The 20,000-nt window shown below is 47.2% G+C and overlaps 3 protein-coding genes across 3 annotated transcripts in view; all 3 read left to right on the top strand.

Annotated features, from left to right (window-relative positions):
* Nucleotides 1-1,435, top strand: part of myo1eb (myosin IEb) — a gene marked incomplete at its 5' end in the record, with an annotated part of 5,511 nt that extends 4,076 nt beyond the window's left edge. Inside the window, 2 exon segments of the mRNA XM_060053304.1 lie at nt 286-461; nt 824-1,435. Coding sequence (XP_059909287.1) covers nt 286-461; nt 824-900 — 253 coding nt within the window.
* A 447-nt stretch (nt 1,436-1,882) lies between these two features.
* prune (prune exopolyphosphatase) lies at nt 1,883-12,757 on the top strand. Its single transcript, XM_060053239.1, has 10 exons — nt 1,883-2,035; nt 2,481-2,763; nt 3,888-3,995; nt 4,983-5,185; nt 7,071-7,255; nt 9,849-10,007; nt 10,501-10,595; nt 11,097-11,252; nt 11,398-11,488; nt 12,012-12,757. The coding sequence occupies exons 2-10, from the start codon at nt 2,722-2,724 to the stop codon at nt 12,263-12,265; spliced, it is 1,293 nt and encodes a 430-aa protein (XP_059909222.1). The 5' UTR covers nt 1,883-2,035; nt 2,481-2,721; the 3' UTR covers nt 12,266-12,757.
* A 1,998-nt stretch (nt 12,758-14,755) lies between these two features.
* bnipl (BCL2 interacting protein like) overlaps nt 14,756-20,000 on the top strand; it is a 9,991-nt gene continuing 4,746 nt past the window's right edge. The window contains exons 1-4 of the mRNA XM_060054245.1: nt 14,756-15,164; nt 17,921-18,001; nt 19,190-19,257; nt 19,835-19,996. Of these exons, the coding sequence (XP_059910228.1) occupies nt 15,118-15,164; nt 17,921-18,001; nt 19,190-19,257; nt 19,835-19,996 (358 nt within the window). The 5' untranslated portion in view covers nt 14,756-15,117. The remainder of the gene's footprint in view (nt 15,165-17,920; nt 18,002-19,189; nt 19,258-19,834; nt 19,997-20,000) is intronic.

The following is a 20,000-nucleotide window of genomic DNA, read 5'->3' as shown; positions in this document are numbered from 1 at the left end:
CACATGGACTGAACTGGAATCTGTCTCTGTCTCTGTCTCTGTCTGTCTCTGTCTCTGTCTCTGTCTCTGTGTCTCTGTCTCTGTCTGTCTCTCGCTCTCTCTGTCTCTGTCTCTGTCTGTCTCTGTCTCTGTGTCTCTGTCTGTCTCTCACCTGTCTCACTCATCTCTCTCTCTCTCTCTCTCTCTCTCTCTCTCTCTCTCTCTCTCTCTCTCTCTCTCTCTCTCTCTCTCTCTTTCTGCGTCTCTCTCTCTCTCTCTCCCTCCCTCTCCCCCCCCCCCCCACAGGCTGGAGCGTAGGCGGTCTAAGGAGGTGAAGCCCCTCCCCGGGTCGGGGCGACCAAAGCCCGCCCCCAAGCCGCGCCCTCGCACGCCCCACTGCAAGGCGCTGTACGCCTACGACGCCCAGGACACGGACGAGCTCAGCTTCAACGCCGACGACGTCATCGAGATCCTCACCGAAGGTAGGGGGGGGGGGGGGGGGGGGGGGATAGTGGGGGAGGGGGGTTGCCGTGGCGATCACGGACCAGGGGGTCGCCATGACAACAGTTATGCTCGTTGAATCTGTCAAATTGTATACTTTTATAGCATAAAATATCCACGTTGTTAATTGCATTCTGTGTTTGTGAATGTTTTAATTGTGTGTGTGTGTGTGTGTGTGTGTGTGTGTGTGTGTGTTTGTATAATTGTGTGTACTGTGTGTGTGTGTGTGTTTGTATAATTGTGTGTACTGTGTATGTGTGTGTGTTTTTTTAATTGTGTGTGTGTTTGTATAATTGTGTGTGTTTTTAATTGTGTGTGCGGTTGTTTCCCATTGTGTGTGTAGACGTGTCCGGCTGGTGGTTTGGTCGTCTGAGGGGGAAAGAAGGCATGTTTCCTGGTAACTACGTGGAGAAGATTTAGGGTGCGGTGCCCCCATCCCCCATCACCCCAGCGGCCTTCCTCCAGGGGTCAAAGGTCGACGACACAGCCCCCGCTGTTAAAGAGCAAGCAATATTATTTTATCCCGATAAGGATCCACTTTTCAAATGAGTTAAGAGCGAGACGGTGGAATTGTTTACCAGTATTTTGCCAAAGTTGTGTCCAACTATGATTAGTTTACAGAATATACGATGAGCTATGATGACAATGATAACACAAGGTAAGATTTGTGCCTTCAGGTATAATATTGATTGATGCTAATTTGTTGTGCGTTTTGAATAGTAATATCACGGATTCACTGCCGATGCACTCGCCATAATCACAAGAATATTGTACATACACAAAAAACATTCATGCAATACTACACTGTGTCATGGACTTTAAAGATAATCAAATGGCATGTTAACTTTTTTAAATCTAGTTTTTGTTTTATGTCTTGAACACAAACCAGTTCCATGAGGAGAGGGGACTTTCAACACACTTGAAATGAACAATAAACGCTCCGATTGTCAATGCATTCTTTTTTGGTTTCATTCAATGTTGTGGCTCTTTTTTCAAGGTGTGCTGTACCCTACAATCACTATCCACCCCCTCAGTGCTCATACGTCTCCCCTGTTGCATGGAATCATTGAAAAGTCAGTCATCCAGATTAATATATTAAGGATGTGAAAACTTGGGTATTTGTGTTTGCCTCAATGATTATTGAAATAACTCATTTTGCTGTATTTTATTATTTTTTATTAATATTACTGTGTATATAGTAATTTATAGATTAATAACTATTAGATTGTGTGAACTGACCAAGCAACTCTCATCCGAAATAATACATATAATACGTCCTGCGACCAGCGGGAGGCGATGAATCATGCATGGGAGGACAGATGAGGACGGTCAATGTACCCTATACACTCCGACCAGTGGGGGCGGTAATACTCTTATGAGAGGGGTCTGAGGAAACAGGCCAACAAATCAGAGTGTCACGTGATCTCCGTCCGCTCCAGATTTAAAACAACGTCGGCTCGTGTAGGCTCGCGAGAGTTCCTGGAGGTCGGTAGCTCATCATAACAAAGCCTTTGAGGGGCAGCAAAGCAGACAGTTTGTGATGTACTTTTAAAATGTAAGGCATTTAAAGACATACTTTTGTATATTATCAGCACTGAATCGAATTAATATTTACATTTTAGCATGTAAACGGATTATCCCCACTAATTTAGTAGATTTAGGGACATCCCGACTGTTATACAGTCAGGAATTAGAGAAAGAACTTCTATATTAATTAAATATAAAGTCGTCTGATTTTACCTTGTATGATTTTTGGGGGTGGAGGTGGTGAAATGAGGATGTCCACTAGTATAATATTCGTTACATAATAATGAACTATTTTTGTGATGAATAATTGATTGTGTAATAATAAATTGATAGCGTTAAGGATGATGTGCTTCATTGGCTTAGTGTGCTGTCAATCAACCAAGCTTTAACCAATATAACGTAAAACATGTCAACAAGGGCGGTCACGCCTACTATTCACTGATCCGAAAATATTAATGAATTTTAAAAAACAGCACTTCCTCGAGCTATCTGAAGTCTACAAAATCCACGTGACGAGCCAGGGTCGCTCTCGTCAACTTCCGTTGACGCAACTCTCCAAATGGCTATGGCTCTGAGGTCTGCAGCCGGACCGTCCTGCTCGTTGTAGCTCTCCACGACTCCACTGAGATTTACGCACACGTCGCACAGCCAAGAAGGCCAGGGTATCTCCTCCCGAACATCTCCCCAGACCACTGAAGGAACCCAGGGGCGAGAATGGAGACGTTTCTCTCGAGCTGTCATGAAGCGCTTCAGCAGGTAAAAATAGACGCGCTGGGCAGCGTGTCGCTGCAGAGTGACGGTTGCAAGGTGGTGTTTACCCCCGGGTTGATTGTTTACCCCTTCCTAAGGTTGTTGTTGTTGTTCAGACGGTGTTTAATGTTTGGCCGATGCTCCATTCTGGTTTAATGTCAACGGGGCGTTCATGATCTCAACTTTATACCGTCATTGTCCTGTTATTTGAAGTCGTGTGTGTGTGTGTGTGTGTGTGTGTGTGTGTGTGTGTGTGTGTGTGTGTGTGTGTGTGTGTGTGTGTGTGTGTGTGTGTGTGTGTGTGTGTGTGTGTGTGTGTGTGTGTGTGTGTGTGTGTGTGTGTGGTGGCGGTGTTGCGTAATATTGCAGGGTATTAAAGGAAAACTTCGGGATTTTTCAAACTGGACCCCGCTTTCATATCGGGTCTAAGGGACTAATGCAGACATAAATTGTATAATTAAGTCCAGCTTTGAGCGAGAACGCTGCAGCTGTCCTGCTCTAAAACAGGCTGCAATGTAATCCTGTGGGGCAATGTGCAGGTTGTACATTCCTAAAAGTGCTTGTTTCTGCCACTGACTCGGATGATATCACTACGGAAACTAGCCCTATAGAGATATATATATATATATATAATTAGTTTCCTTACCTTACGCCTTTATCCGACATGTTTGTTGTTGTGTCTCTCTCAAGGAGACGTCTCGCTCTGAAATCTCGTTGTGGTGGGATCATTCTGTTGTCATAACAATCAACATTGTAGACGTTGGCCCTACTACTGTCACTATTATTCCAACTACTGTTTACATGATGTGAATCTCTTCACTCGACTTAGCTTCATGAACACACTATCACTGCTTCATTACCAAACAATGCATGGCAGATGAAGTCTGTGCACTACAAAGTCTTCATTGTGTGTGTGTGTGTGTGTGTGTGTGTGTGTGTGTGTGTGTGTGTGTGTGTGTGTGTGTGTGTGTGTGTGTGTGTGTGTGTGTGTGTGTGTGTGTGTGTGTGTGTGTGTGTGTGTTTCTATCGAGGGCAAGGAGAAGAGGTTAGGAAAGGAACACAGGAAGTGATGTTTCTAACCGCAGCCCCCCTGTTTGCTGAGCGTGTCCGTCCTGCTAATGTGTCCCCAGGCAAACAGCGGCGACGGGGGCCAGGGGGTCCACGTCGTCCTGGGCAACGAGGCGTGTGACATGGACTCGATGGTGTCCGTGATGGCGTACGCCTACTTCCTGTCCAAGGTGAGCCCGAAACCCATCTCCACCCGGTCGGAACGCGCACATGTTTGCTTTGCTTCCTGTCGGATGAGCGCTCGCTCACTCTTGAGTGTTTTCACTTCCAACCACAGGGTTGGACAAGCAGGACATAAACTATGAAAGACCCGTCTGAATGAACCCGATGGGGGCGATCTGCACCTGGGGTTGGACGTGCGTGTTTAAAGCTGTGTTTATAGTCATGTTAAAAACATAACCTTTTGAGAGTGTGTGTTTCATGGTTCAGAAGAGATGGAAAGCCCCCACCCTTATCACAGAGTCTCCTTTTGGTCAAAGTAGATGGAACTTAGAATAGAAAGATACAGGTAGTTGTGGTGTCCTGGCAGCCCCAGGCACTCGGTTTTTTTCTCCACACAAAAGACTGATCGCAACATAAACTCCAGGTTAATAATCGCCCCCGTCCCACTCCCTGTTGCTCGCTCTCTCTCCCCTGCGGGAGCGATCCAAATAAAGGGCATTAGGAGCGGGTATGGAAGGCTCAGGGACTGATGAATGGCAGTCTGTGCGTGTTGGGAATTGAACCCCGTACCTTTTTTCTACTTCGAGTCGAACACCGTAACCCCTACACTATCCTGCCCCCTCCCGGCCTTGAAGCAACTCACCGTCCCGTCTATACATTACAGACAACCCTAAACCCTCTCTCTGTCTCTGTCTCTGTCTCTGTCTCTGTCTCTGTCTCTGTCTCTGTCTCTGTCTCTGTCTCTGTCTCTCTCTCTCTCTCTTTCTCTTTCTCTTTCTCTTTCTCTCTCTCCTCTCTTTCTCTCCTCTCTCTCTTTTTGCTCTCTGTCTCTCTCTCTCTCTTTCTCACTCTCTCTGTCTCTCTGTCCCTCTCTCCACCCCCATCTCTCTGTATGTCTCTGACTCTGTCTCTGTCTCTGACTCTGTCTCTGTCTCTGTCTCTGTCCCTCTCTCCACCCCCATCTCTCTGTCTGTCTCTCTCTCTCCACCAATCAGACGCTGGGCTCCAGCAGGCTGGTCCTGCCGCTCCTCAACGTCCCGCGGTCGGAGTTCGCTCTGCGGACGGACAACGTGTTCCTGCTGCGGCAGGCCGGCGTTCCCCAGGAGCTGCTGCTCTTCAGGGAGCAGCTGGACCTCCTGCAGCTGCAGAGGGACGGACGCCTCACCCTCACCCTGGTGGACCACAACGTCCTGCCCAGGTACAGACACGCCCCTAACCAGGGCACAGACACGCCCCCTAACCAGGGCACAGACACGCCCCCTAACCAGGGCACAGACACGCCCCCTAACCAGGGGACAGACACGCCCCTAACCAGGTAACAGACACGCCCCCTAACCAGGGGACAGACACGCCCCCTAACCAGGGGACAGACACGCCCCCTAACCAGGGGACAGACACGCCCCCTAACCAGGGGACAGACACGCCCCCTAACCAGGGGACAGACACGCCCCCTAACCAGGGCACAGACACGCCCCCTAACCAGGGCACAGACACGCCCCCTCACCAGGGAACAGACACGCCCCCTAACCAGGGGACAGACACGCCCCCTAACCAGGGTACAGACACTCCTACTGACCCAGGTGGACCACAACGTTCTGCCCAGGTAGATGGATGCAAGCGCTGAGCAGGGTAGACACATCCATGAACCAGGGTACAGAAACGCCAACGAACCATATGGGCACACCATCCAACCAGATAGACATGCCTATTCTGTCATATCTAGTTACCTTCCTACCTGGTCGTTACACCTACTGCCTCTCTAGGGCCCCCCCTAGGCCTCAGGACATCTGTCATCCTCGTAGACTCGCCTACTAGGCCTCTAGCCACACCCACTAACCAGGTAGACGTGCATACTAGTGATCTAGCCACACCCACTAACCAGGTAGACATACATACTAGTGATCTAGGCATACCAACTAACCTGGTAGACATGGCAAACTAGTGATCTAGTAACACCCACTAACCAGGTAGAACTGAATACTAGTGATCAAGCCACACCCACTAACCAGGTAAAACTGAATACAGTGGAATCCGCTTATAGTGGTCACGGATATAGTAATCAACCGCTTATAGTGTTCAAAAGGCTTGGGACCGAATCATTTCTATACAAATGCTGTTTAAATAATTCGTTTATAGTAATCAAGAAATCCGCTTATAATGTTCATTTTTGGCCATTTTATGAATGTAAACATGTGCAAAAATAATTTTAAAATTATTAAAAATTATTACGTATTACGTGTAGTTATTGTTATTTTTTACCATGATTCCTTTCTGGACGTCTGCTTCTGCCTAGCTAGCTAACGTAAAGAGTTGACGACCAGGCAGCTAGAACTAGCTTGCGAATCATGGCTGGAAACAGGAAATCATTTTCTATGAATGAAAAACGTAATCTCCTCGAGGCATATGATAAGTTGCCAAAAATGAGCCAACGAGATGCTGCGGCGAAGCTTGGCATTCATCAGGCTACTTTGTGTAGTCTAATTAAGCAACGAGAGACAGTCATGAAGGCTAACGACGGAGACCGAAAACGACGGCGCCCGGGCAAAGCACCTGCGGTTGAGGCTGCCCTGGTGAAGTGGATTGATTATGCCCGGTCTCGCAACGCTCCGCTGAGCGGACCCTTGGTCAGGGTTAGTGACCCTTGGTCAGGGTTAGTGACCCTTGGTCAGGGTTAGTGACCCTTGGTCAGGGTTAGTGACCCTTGGTCACTTGCATGATACTGTAATAAAATTCAGTAAATGTGGAAGCTATCCGTTTCATTTCATTGTTCTCATTGAAAAACCATACAAATTATATTCTGCATAAAAAATAAGTGAAATAACGGTAAATTCGGTTTTAGTAATCATCCGCTTATAGTGTTCAAATTGGCTCTGGACAAACGTGACCACTATAAGCGGATTCCACTGTACTAGTGATCTAGCCACACCCACTAACCAGGTTGAACTGAATACTAGTGATCTAGCCACACCCACTAACCAGGTAGAACTGAATACTAGTGATCTAGCCGCCTCCACCTTTCTTTGTTTTGATGCTACAGCGCCCCCCGGTGGAGACATGTTTAACGCGTTTTTTGTTCCCTGCAGTTCCGACCGGGACCTGGAGGGGGCGGTGGTGGAGGTGATCGACCACCGGCTCCTGGAGCGGGAGCCCTCCGCCTCCTGCCGGGTCACCGTGGAGATGGTGGGCTCCTGCACTACCTTGGTGACGGAGCGCATCCTCCAGAAGGCCCCCGAGGTCCTGGACCCCCAGCTAGCTCTGCTGCTCTACGGTGAGCGGAAGGATCTGGAAGCATCTGGAAACTCACCGTGGGGCTCTAGCTGATGGTTATAGTGAGGAACACCTCAATGAGGACCTTCATCTGATGGTTATAGTGAGGAACACCTCAATGTGGACCTTCATCTGATGGTCACAGTGAAGAAGACCTAAATGAGGACCTTCATCTGATGGTTATAGTGAGGAACACCTCAATGAGGACCTTCATCTGGTGGTTATAGTGAGGAACACCTCAATGAGGACCTTCATCTGATGGTTATAGTGAGGAAGACCTCAATGAGGACCTTCATCTGATGGTTATAGTGAGGAACACCTCAATGTGGACCTTCATCTGATGGTTATAGTGAGGAACACCTCAATGAGGACCTTCATCTGATGGTTATAGTGAGGAAGACCTCAATGTGGACCTTCATCTGATGGTTATAGTGAGGAACACCTCACTGTGGACCTTCATCTGATGGTTTTAGTGAGGAACATCTCAATGTGGACCTTCATCTGATGGTTATAGTGAAGAAGACCTCAATGTGGACCTTCATCTGATGGTTCTAGTGAGGAAGACCTCAATACGGACCTTCATCTGATGGTTATAGTGAGGAACACCTCAATGTGGACCTTCATCTGATGGTTATAGTGAAGAAGACCTCAATGTGGACCTTCATCTGATGGTTATAGTGAGGAACACCTCAATGAGGACCTTCATCTGATGGTCATAGTCAAGAAGACCTCAATGAGGACCTTCATCTGATGGTTATAGTGAGGAAAACCTCAATACGGACCTTCATCTGATGGTTGTAGTGAGGAACACCTCAATGTGGACCTTCATCTGATGGTTATAGTGAGGAACACCTCAATGTGGACCTTCATCTGATGGTTATAGTGAGGAACACCTCAATGTAGACCTTCATCTGATGGTTATAGTGAGGAAAACCTCAATACGGACCTTCATCTGATGGTTATAGTGAGGAAAACCTCAATACGGACCTTCATCTGATGGTTATACTGAGGAACACCTCAATGAGGACCTGCATCTGATGGTTGTAGTGAGGAACACCTCAATGTGGACCTTCATCTGATGGTTATAGTGAGGAACACCTCAAGGTGGACCTTCATCTGATGGTCATAGTGAGGAACACCTCAATGTGGACCTTCATCTGTTGGTTGTACTGAGGAACACCTCAATGAGGACCTTCATCTGATGGTTCTAGTGAGGAAGACCTCAATGTGGACCTTCATCTGATGGTTATAGTGAGGAACACCTCACTGTGGACCTTCATCTGATGGTTATAGTGAGGAACACCTCAATGTGGACCTTCATCTGATGGTTATAGTGAAGAAGACCTCAATGTGGACCTTCATCTGATGGTTCTAGTGAGGAAGACCTCAATACGGACCTTCATCTGATGGTTATAGTGAGGAACACCTCAATGTGGACCTTCATCTGATGGTTATAGTGAAGAAGACCTCAATGTGGACCTTCATCTGATGGTCATAGTGAAGAAGACCTCAATGCGGACCTTCATATGATGGTTATAGTGAGGAACACCTCAATGAGGACCTTCATCCGATGGTCATAGTGAGGAAGACCTCAATGTGGACCTTCATATGATGGTTATACTGAGGAACACCTCAATGAGGACCTTCATCTGATGGTTGTAGTGAGGAACACCTCAATGTGGACCTTCATCTGATGGTTATAGTGAGGAACACCTCAATGTGGACCTTCATCTGATGGTTATAGTGAGGAAGACCTCAATGAGGACCTTCATCTGATGGTTATAGTGAGGAAGACCTCACTGTGGACCTTCATCTGTTGGTTGTACTGAGGAACACCTCAATGAGGACCTTCATCTGATGGTTATAGTGAGGAAGACCTCACTGTGGACCTTCATCTGTTGGTTGTACTGAGGAACACCTCAATGAGGACCTTCATCTGATGGTTATAGTGAGGAAGACCTCACTGTGGACCTTCATCTGATGGTTGTAGTGAGGAAAACCTCAATGAGGACCTTCATCTGATGGTTATAGTGAGGAAGACCTCAATACGGACCTTCATCTGATGGTTATAGTGAGGAACACCTCAATGTGGACCTTCATCTGATGGTTCTAGTGAAGGTGACAGTGAAGGGAACAGCTCACTGTAGACTTTACTTGTGGGACATGCCTGTGGTTACGCTCCTCCCCACACGTGCCTCTTAGTGTAGCCTTAGTGGTAATACATTCATGGACCTATAATTATCATTGTGCTTGGCGCTACTGCCAATGTTTACTCTGGTACACTAATTGAGTTGCTTTTTATGTGAGCAGAGCTCAGTCTAGGTGTGTGTGTGTGTGTGTGTGTGTGTGTGTGTGTGTGTGTGTGTGTGTGTGTGTGTGTGTGTGTGTGTGTGTGTGTGTGTGTGTGTGTGTGTGTGTGTGTGTGTGTGTGTGTGTGTGTGTGTGTGTGTCAGCAGATTTGTTGGATGGAAAATTAATTATGATTGATGTAAAAAAAGGAAAGAAAATGACTGAAGGGAGCACACAAGCTACACAAAGCTAACAAAACGGTGTGTGTGTGTGTGTGTGTGTGTATAAATGTGTGTGTGCTGCAGGTACGATCGTGATGGACTGTGTGAACATGGCCCCGGAGGCGGGGAAGGTGACTCCTAAAGACAGCCAGTACGCCGCCCAGCTGGAGGCGCGCTTCCCCGTCCTGCCACCAAGGGGCGCCCTCTTCCAGTCGCTGCAGAACGCTCGCTTCGACGTCTCCGGTGAGGCCGACGACATCACTTCCTGTAGAGGGGGACTAACCACAGACGGGACTAACCACTGGGGGGACGGGAGTTAAAGTGGCTCTGTGCCCCAAATCCTCCTGAGATTTTTATAATTAGGTGTATGTATTTTTTTAGTTAGATGAAGGCCTATATATTTTCTTAATGAGGTGTTTATATTTTCTTAATTAGGTTCATATATTTTCTTAATTAGGGGAAGGCCTATATATTTTCTTAATGAGGTGTTTATATTTTCTTAATTATGTTTATTTATTTTCTTAATTAGGTGTATATATTTTCTGTATGTTTCACTCTGTTACTCCGTTGTTATTATTATTAATTAAATAAATGTGGATAAAACAAGGTGTGTGTGTGTGTGTGTGTGTGTGTGTGTGTGTGTGTGTGTGTGTGTGTGTGTGTGTGTGTGTGTGTGTGTGTGTGTGTGTGTGTGTGTGTGTGTGTGTGTGTGTGTGTGTGTGTGTGTGTGTCCCAGGTCTGTCCACAGAGCAGATGCTGTTGAAGGACATGAAGGTACTCACCGGGGGAGAGCTGCAGCTGGCCGTGTCCGTCATCTACCTCACCCTGGAGGCACGACACACACACACACACACACACACACACACACACACACACACTCACACAGGTACTCACATTTCACATAATACTTACCAATATATATATATATCATTTAACACTACAGATACAATACATACACTGTTTATGAACATATCTCTAACATTACATGCATCATGCCCCCCAAATACTACATATATATTGTATGTCACACCCAACGTACACCCTCCAGAATTGTGTTTGCTTCATACAAGTGTTTCTAAACTGTGTCACAACAGGAGATGGCTAAAGACAATTATTGTGTCTATATATGTAGCAGTAGATATATATTTAAGTATGAATATGTATATAGGTCTTTTTTGTTTTTACTGCCTGTTGTATTTGATGTGTTTTGCAACATAAGAGGAATAAAGGAAAACTGTATAGATGAACCAAGGACATGCAGTACATTATGACCATGACCATATTTGGTGGGCCATGGGTTTTCTGACTGACTGTTCTGGTGTGACTGACCAGGTGTTCCTGGAGAGAGACAAGCTGGAGGACGATATGTCCGCCTTCTGCGTGAAGCACGGCTACAACATGCTGCTGGCCATGACCATCTCCTTCACGGACAAGCAGCCCTTCAGACAGCTGGCCATCTTCAGTCACAGCGCCCTCTGCCGGGAGGAGGTCGGTACTACAGACAAATGTTTTTATTTATTTCTATTGGGCGTGTTCACCGTCACAACCAGACCTTTCCCAGACTAACGCCATACCACTGTACATGGTTTCCATGTCAACAAGTTTGAATCATTTTCTTGCCATCTTCTTTCAGATGAGCCAGGCCTTGGAGAAGTCAAGTAACCCCGCCCTGTCTCTCTGTCCAATCAGCAGCCCCCATTCCCACATCAAGGCGTACCTGCAAGGTAAAGTGTTTGAGTGAAGATCCAATTCACTTTTCGTTGCTAGCCAGTTCTGGGCTCCACCCACTTATTCTGCCACCCAATCAAGATGTAGCAATAGCACTGTACATTAGTATATTTATAATAAGCAATGGAGCATTAGCATATTTAGCATTGTATAACTATCATGTTTAGCATTAGCACTGTATAATTATCATATTTACCACTAGTACTGTATAGTTAGCATATTTATCATTAGCATTATAAACAGGACTAGCTCAACGTTATGAGTACAAATCCTTAACCCTGGCGGTTTTAATGTCAGGTCCGATGAACAGAGTTACCCAGACCACACAGGGCATGCATGGATGTGTATTTAAACTCCAACTGTCATTTATGTTGGCATATTTGCTCCGGCCCTTGTCACTACAAATTAAAATGAGCAAGAGACGCATGATTTAATTTAACCAAACATAACCCTCAATGGATATTGCCTCAAACATGAAAAAGCAGTTGTAAAAGACTAACGCTGCGTTTGGTCTCCCAGGCAACACACAGGCCTCGCGCAAGAAGCTGCTGCCCATCATCAAGGACTTCCTGAGGGAGCAGGAACAAGATGGCGGCCGGGACGAGGGGGAGGAGGAGGAGGAGGAGGAGGACACTCAGTTCCCGCCCACCCCCATGAACAGTCTGGTGGAGGGCTGTCCCCTTGACAACGGGCTGCCCAGGATCAGTGCCCAGGCGCTGGAGGAGAAGTTCAGCAAGATGTCGGCCAGACAGGAGCGAGCCCAGAGCCCCTGAGATCCAGTTTGGGGCGGGAGATTTAAGGAAAAAAACACGTTTTAATCCAGCTCACCACCGAGAGAAGGACTGTGTAGGTGTGTCCGGTCCAGGAGCGCAGTTCGAAACAGGGTGGTCACTTATTACCCAGGGCACTTTGCTTCAGTTTGGTTTGTTCTTTTTTGCTTTATCCCTGATCCCTAAGATGTTCTGAGCCTTTTGTGGACTTCAAGGCCTCCGTCGAGTCGTGAAGGTTGACCGGCGGTTCGGGATATAATCTGTTGTTCCGACGTTACCACTCCATGCGAGGCCAATCAGTTTGATCCAGTTGGATCCGGTTGGACGGTCTGCTGCTCTGAGCCAGAGAGGAGCAGAATCAGATGAAGATGTTGTAATCTTCGGAGGAGTTTAAGGTCCTGTGTTTTTATTAATTCTTATTTTCAGGTACTACAATCAAGCTGTTTGAAAACCTCAATGTATCACTTTACAACCGAGTAAAAGCTTCCAATATCACTTTGACTGTTTTTTATCGTTTTTGTATGATACATCCGTTCATTACCACTGATTTGTAAACAAAATCCAATTCAGGTTAGTTTTCTCTTTCTAAATTAAAACAGGAAGTCTAACAAATATTCTTAAAATCATCAATCTCAATATTGCTGCTCTGTGAAAAAAGCCGTTCAAATCGATTTTCCATATGCCATGATAATATAAGGCGATTAGCACTGTTTACATCTCAACAGTCTTCCCATTGGCCCTCAAGGCCATTAAGTCCCATGGTCGTGAACTTCGACCCCAACTCCCCCCCCCCCCAGCGTATTCCAACAGTTGCATGTTTGGAGGTCGTAGTGGATTATCTCTAGAAAGAAAAGCATTCGTCCTGAGTCTTTTAAAAAGTATATCACTCATCTATTAGTGATGGGAGTTTGAGATCCTCCCACTAGAACCTGGGTTTGTACGCCTGCAGTCTCCCTCTAGGCTTTACTGAACATATACTCCTGTATGGTTAAAAAGAAACGACAAAAGGATGTTTCTCAATATTGAACCTCACTTTGGAAACCTACGAGGCGCTCTGCTGTGGTTTTGAGGCAACGTTGTGTACTAGTCCAACCGCCTGAAATCGTGACTTGCTGCAGATTAGCCAACCAGGAACCTGATTTCATCACCGCTGAGTGCTTGCTATTAGCCCCAAGGAAGTAATAAGGTAGTTTACTCTATGTCCAACGGCACCGACTTTAAATCAGATTAAATTAACTCTTATTGTCACTCATGAGAATAGCTTGTGTTCAACTGAATGAACGGTTGTTATGCAAGGCAAGGCATATTTATTTGTATAGCACATTTCATACACATGGCAATTCAATGTGCTTCACACAAAAGAAAAATGAAAGAGAAAATGAGGGGACCAAGGTGTGACAGTCAAGAAGACAATACAATGACTAGACTACACATCTAGAATTACACATATCTAGCTGAGCAGCTTTCTCTGTATACAAGACAAAACAAAAGAGATCTGTGATATATATATATTAATATATATATATATATATATACAGTACATATACAGCTGAACTGCACTTTATACTAAACACCAATTCGGGAAACTTTGTTCCAATTCGTATGCATCAGAAGGGCTCCCCAGTCCCAGCTGGGGGCAGGTGTGTGTGATGGTTTGTCGTAGCGGGGTGTGGAGGAACTAGACGGCTCGGATGAGGAAGCTCATGCATGGCTGAAGACGAGCCATCGCCGGCCTGATGGAAGGAGGGCGTCAGAGGGTGAGGGGAGGGTGAGGGTGAGGGTGAGGGTGAGGGGAGGGTGAGGGTGAGGGGAGGGTGAGGGGAGGGTGAGGGTGAGGGGAGGGTGAGGGTGAGGGTGTGTTAGGCTGAGGGTGAGGGGAGGGTGAGGGTGAGGGTGTGTTAGGCTGAGGGTGAGGGTGAGGGTGTGTTAGGCTGAGGGTGAGGGTGTGTGAGGCTGAGGGTGAGGGTGTGTGAGGGTGAGGGTGTGTGAGGGTGAGGGTGTGTGAGGGTGAGGGTGTGTGAGGGTGAGGGTGTGTTAGGCTGAGGGTGAGGGTGTGTGAGGCTGAGGGTGAGGGTGTGTGAGGGTGAGGGTGTGTTAGGCTGAGGGTGAGGGGAGGGTGAGGGTGGGAGAGACGCTGATGATTGGGGAGCGAGTTGGGAACCGATCTCTCTTAATTGCATCGACTTCCTCGACGCAATCAACGGGGGAACCGGTCAGATCCCACGACGGGACCGCTCAGATCTGTGTTTGTGTGTCCCAAGACGACAGGACGTCGTCAGCAGTTACGTCGTCATCGCGTGCGTCAGTGGACTGCAGCTCCACTTCCTCCCGTGTTCCTCCTCACTCCCTCCTCACTCCCCCCCCCCTCCTCCCCCCTCTCCCAACCTCAATACCGGAAGACAGCAGGCGGTGAGATGCCGTCATGATGATGACTCCTCCCCAGAATAGACAGAGAGAAGGACAGAGGGAGAGAGGGAGAGAGGGAGAGAGGGACAGAGGGAGAGAGGGAGAGAGGGAGAGAGGGAGAGACACCCAGATGCCTCACTCCTCCCCGGACCAGCCCTACAGGAATGCCTCGCTCCTGCCAGGTGAGAGGCAGCCAATGGGAGAGCGGCCGGTGTGATGAAATGCCGTCAAACCTGCAGGGGCAGAGAGGAGAGCGAGGGTGTGTCTACGTGGTCTGAGACACAGAGGAAGGCACGCTCTCACACGAGACCGCACACTCACACACACACACACACTCACGGACTCACGGACTCAGGAGACTTCCCCAGAGGCTCTAGCAGTTCCCTCGCTGTTGTCTGACAGACGTTCTCCTGGCTCCGGGCTTCGGTGCGTCTACGCCTCAAGGGGACATGGCTGCAGAACCGTCAGAACAGGACGACCGCTACATGCTCAACGGGTAGGAACATCTCGCCCTGTTGTTGTTATTGTTGTTTTGTTTTCGCGCCGCCGACACCGGAGCCCATGCCCACTGGGTAACTGAAGTTCCACCAGCCCCTGCATGTGTGTGTGTGTGTGTCTGTGTGTGTGTGTGTACGTGTGTGTGTGTGTGTGTGTGTGGCGACAGAGAGGTTCCTCATTGTAAAAGGGGAAACGCAGTAGTGATGAGGAGTGCATTAGTGAGTGTTACACTCTGGGTCGTACCACGCTGGGTCGTACCACTTTGGGGGGGTTTCTCCACCGGTGTGTTCGCACGCCTCTGGACAACAGTTCCTCTGGGTCACGTGACTCGGGTCAGGGAGACGTCCTCCAATCAAGAAGCAATGGAACACAGGGATGTCATCCAACCAGGGAGCCTGCAGGAAAAACAGAGCGAGGACCTCCAATCAGGAAGCAGGACTACAGGGAGATGTCCTCCAATCAAGAGGAAGAGAAACAGAGATGCCCTCCAATCAGAAAGAAGAGAAACAGAGATGCCCTCCAATCAGGTAACAGAGATTCCCTCCAATCAGGAAACAGAGAAACAAGTGGTGTCCTCCGTCAAGTGGACTTCCTCCACATTTCATCACAAGAATGAGACACTCTAAAAAACACTAGATGTGAACGCGGCCTTATTGCTACATGATAACGTCGACGATCATCTGAGCTCACTTAAACCACCCGGATGACTTGAATTTAAAATCACAATTCATTCCTCTCTTGATTATTGTCACTGGGAATTGCAGGGACATTGATCGATGAAATGCCCGAATGGAAGTCACAATTAGCAGAATCATGGTTCAGGGTTCGAATCCCAGAGCAGACATTGCTTGCTGTTATGTTTGAGCCTTGAATGCAAGGTGATTTCCAGTTCATCTTGAATAAGATCAGATGCATTTTGATTTGCTAACATCCCTGATTCGTTGCTGAATCCATTCACCCTTTCATGCAACTATCCTCTACGACCATCCAATGATTCATTCATCCATCCAGAGACTGCCTCATCTGATCTATTTCTAACCGGGGGAATACGTTTGATGACGTCACCATGGCACGTCTTCCCACCAGAGAGGCACCAGTTAAGCTCTCGGAGTAACCAGTGCTCTCTGTTTCAACGTGTCCCTCGGCCTCTCCCACCGTGATGACTCGTCTTCTCCCACAACTCAGCATCTCCAGTTACCTCTCCGCTGGGAGACAAAGGCAGCGGGGGGGGGGGGGGGGGGGATAGAGTGTCGGCCCCACGTCACGCACGACGAGAACACACTAGACAGAGCTGAAGAAACCGTCCGCATCACACACACACCCCTGCCCCGACACACCCCCAACCAGATTTACAGGTATCTCCCTGGAAGGCGCTGGTGGGTCAAGTTGCCATTCCCTACTTCCTGACTGAACCGCTCCAGCGGCATTGAACCACTTCATTGTTCAGCGAACGCAAAAACCAGGATACCATGGGGAACGTTTAAATTGATTCATCAGTTAATTTGCATTAGGTCGCGTATTCCACGGCGGTTGACCGAAAAGGGTCGCGGTGAATCAAGCTGGATTCGGTTTGTGTAAGGGTCTGTTTTTATTTATTTTCTGAGTTCTTCTGCGCTTATCTCGATGTATGCACAACGCGTCACCAGTGACGGAGCTCCCTGATTGGCTGCGGCTCTGTGTGAAGGGCACTGTGTTCCCTGCGCTCTGGCAGCCACCTGCACGAGCCCTGCTGCTCCTACTGTATGTATCACTCACCTGTACAGGTACAGGTGCAGCGCTGGACAGGTAGTACAACCGCAAACATACCGGAGACAGAACAGGTATGTCCGCCTAGACGCGTTGTTGATAGGGCGTTCAGCGATGGTGTATGCGTTAATCATTGAATTTACTTTTAACTTTTTAAAATGTAAAATATTTTTTTAAGGTAAAGCCACGTTAGCATCACTGATTTGTTTTAAGAAGTTTCAGCCTCTCAAAACATTCTTCAAATATTCTCTTGACAAATGGATTTTGTCCTTTGTGTGTGTGTGTGTGCGTGTGTGTGTGTGTGTGTGCGTGTGTGTGTGTGTGTGTGTCAGGTGTAAACAGTCGGTCCAGCTAACAAGAGATTCCTTTAACAAGAGGAACAAGAGACAGCCTTTATTATTACTATGATTATGAATTCTTTTTAACCTTTCTTCACTCGACTAGTGGAAAGTTACACTACATAATTGATATTTGAGGTTATGAAAGGTCTGCCGATACATTGCAGATAATGGATGGATTAGTGTTCCTTAACAGATCCAACAACGAGATGAATGAACAAGAAGGTTCAATCTCACCATCTCATCATTATTACCACCCGAATTACACTTTTAACTTTTTATTAATTATCTGCGAAATGTTTACCCCTCTGTCTGAATAGTGTTTTGTATGGATAATCGATGGAGCATTTATGTTCTAACGCACGCACACACAGACACAGACACAGACACAGACACAGACACAGACACAGACACACACACACACACACACACACACACACACACACACACACACACACACACACACACACACACACACACACACACACACACACACACACACAAAACACAAGCTTGACATTTACGTGATTCAGAATACAATTATCCACAGCCTTTGAAGTGGATGTTCATGAATGTTGAATGCTGTGGGGTCTTGAACGAACTCCGCTGGTTAAATAATGTATCGTGTGTTCATGTTAAACTGAGCCCCGTTATTGGCTGTGTCCTGCAGTACCTCCGATCGGCCACCGGGGGATTCTTTCATCCACGACATGGAGCTGAGGGAGGAGTGGCAGGATGAGGAGTTCCCCAGGTCAGACTGACCTTTGACCTCCTCTGACACTGAACCACAGCACATACACACACCTCCCTCACCCTCACTTTCACACAGCCTCACCCTCACACGCACACACACACTCCCAGACTAACCGTCATACGCTGCTATTTTTTTATATAAGAGGGGGCTGTTTCGTACGTGTGTTGTGAAAAAATCCCAACTCAACTCTATGGAGGTGTTGGACGGTTGACGTCATTGGTCCAAATCTGACCAATGGAGAACTCACAGCCCGGACCACAACAGCCAAGTTTTACAGACTTTTCTCGGTAACAGATTTGATGTCTCAAACCTGTGGTTTTTCCACAACACTCGTATGAAGCACCACTCTCTCTTACACTAGAAAATAGCAAGCGTCAGGGGTTGACTTTAAGAACGCTATCATAACTGACCCGAGGCCAGTCGCTGGACTGGGAGGTGACAGCGCCGGACTCTACCTCTGTTGTGTTGTGGGCTTTGTTTCAAATCAACGCTCATCAAAGCCTGACAGGAGTTCCCTTCCATGTTTTAGACGGTTAAAGTCAATACAAGTAGATGCAGTGTTTGGATCTGGTTGGCAGTACTGGGGGGCTTAACCCTGTAAAACCCTCCCAGGTCTGTCGTGGTTCATGTTCGTGTATCGAGGGCCGACAGATTGTCATCAAACACTCACAGCTCGTTTCACATCCAAGGCCTCAAACCAAGCCAGCGAATATGTCATTGTGCAAATAATCTCTGTTTGCACTTGGATATCCCCATTGAGGTGGGACAGCCAATAGGAGGTAAGGTTAGAGAACCCCTTTGAGATAAGAGAACCAATAGAAGGCAAGGTTTAAGACCTGGTGGTGACTAAACAAAGGTAATACCTGTATTCAGATGTAATTGGCTAACAGAGTATTCTGTCATCTTAGTCAACTAAAGTCTGGCAGGAGCTTTTATTAGGACAAACATTGTCGTACTTTGTATGACTATATTCATCGTTTGTAAATGAGGTGGTATATTAAAATAATATTTTAATATAATGTTAATAGTTTGTAAATGAGGTGGTGAAATCCTGCTGCATTTGAGCTATGAACTGACCTCCCAGGCATCCACCTCTCATCGCATCCAACATTCATAACCAACCCAACACATATATGTTTAAATCAGGGTGTTGATGTTGAGGTCAAAGTGTACTTTCTCCTTCAGACCACTCCCAGAGGACACGGGGAGACCGGAGAGTGAGGATGAGATCTCAGCGACCGATGCCAGACCAGGTGAGGAATACAGACCCGTGTCCACTACTTCCAGTTAGATCTGTAATGGTGGAATGGGGACCAGTTAAACAACCTGTAGTAGTAATCATGTTATGCAGTTGATGATGATACACTATCACAGGGTCACGGTGTAGAGACTTCTCCAGTGGGTATTCCCATGATGCATTGCTTTACAGCCAAACTGAGTGAAGCCACATCACATCTTTGTTCTCACAGTTGTATCATTATACTGTATGATAAAGGGCAAGCGTTTACTGACACATGTATATAATACACATCTGTCTCTAGGCTTCTCTAATGTTATTAACTATTGATCCACAAGGGGGCAGTGTAGCCCAGTTACTCGGTTGAGTTTGTTTGATGCGTAAAATGTTTGAAACGCAATTTGATAGGAGACATTCTCAAACATTGACCGGTAAAACAAACCGGCAATCTTTAAAACAGGTCAAAAGTGTATAAAGGATGTTGAAAATGTGTTAATATTAAAGTAAACAAAAAAAATCCTAGAATATTTATGCATATAGACATAGTTTAATCTTAGGCTAGCTAACTTCATGTCCCGCTCTTGTCTCCCCAGCGCCGCCCAGCAGTCTCGCCCTATCAGGGACGGTTGTGGGCGGGGCAAAGAAGAGATTGGCCGCCGCGCACCTCAATCTCAGCCTGAGCAACAGCCGGGGCTCGGGGGAGGAGTTCTATGGCCACGCCTCCCTGTCGCCCACGCCGGAGGAGACGCCCTCTCTGGA

The sequence above is a fragment of the Gadus macrocephalus genome, chromosome 6, assembly GCF_031168955.1.
Source record: "Gadus macrocephalus chromosome 6, ASM3116895v1".
Lineage (NCBI taxonomy): Eukaryota > Metazoa > Chordata > Actinopteri > Gadiformes > Gadidae > Gadus > Gadus macrocephalus.
This window is presented reverse-complemented; position numbering and strand designations above follow the sequence as displayed.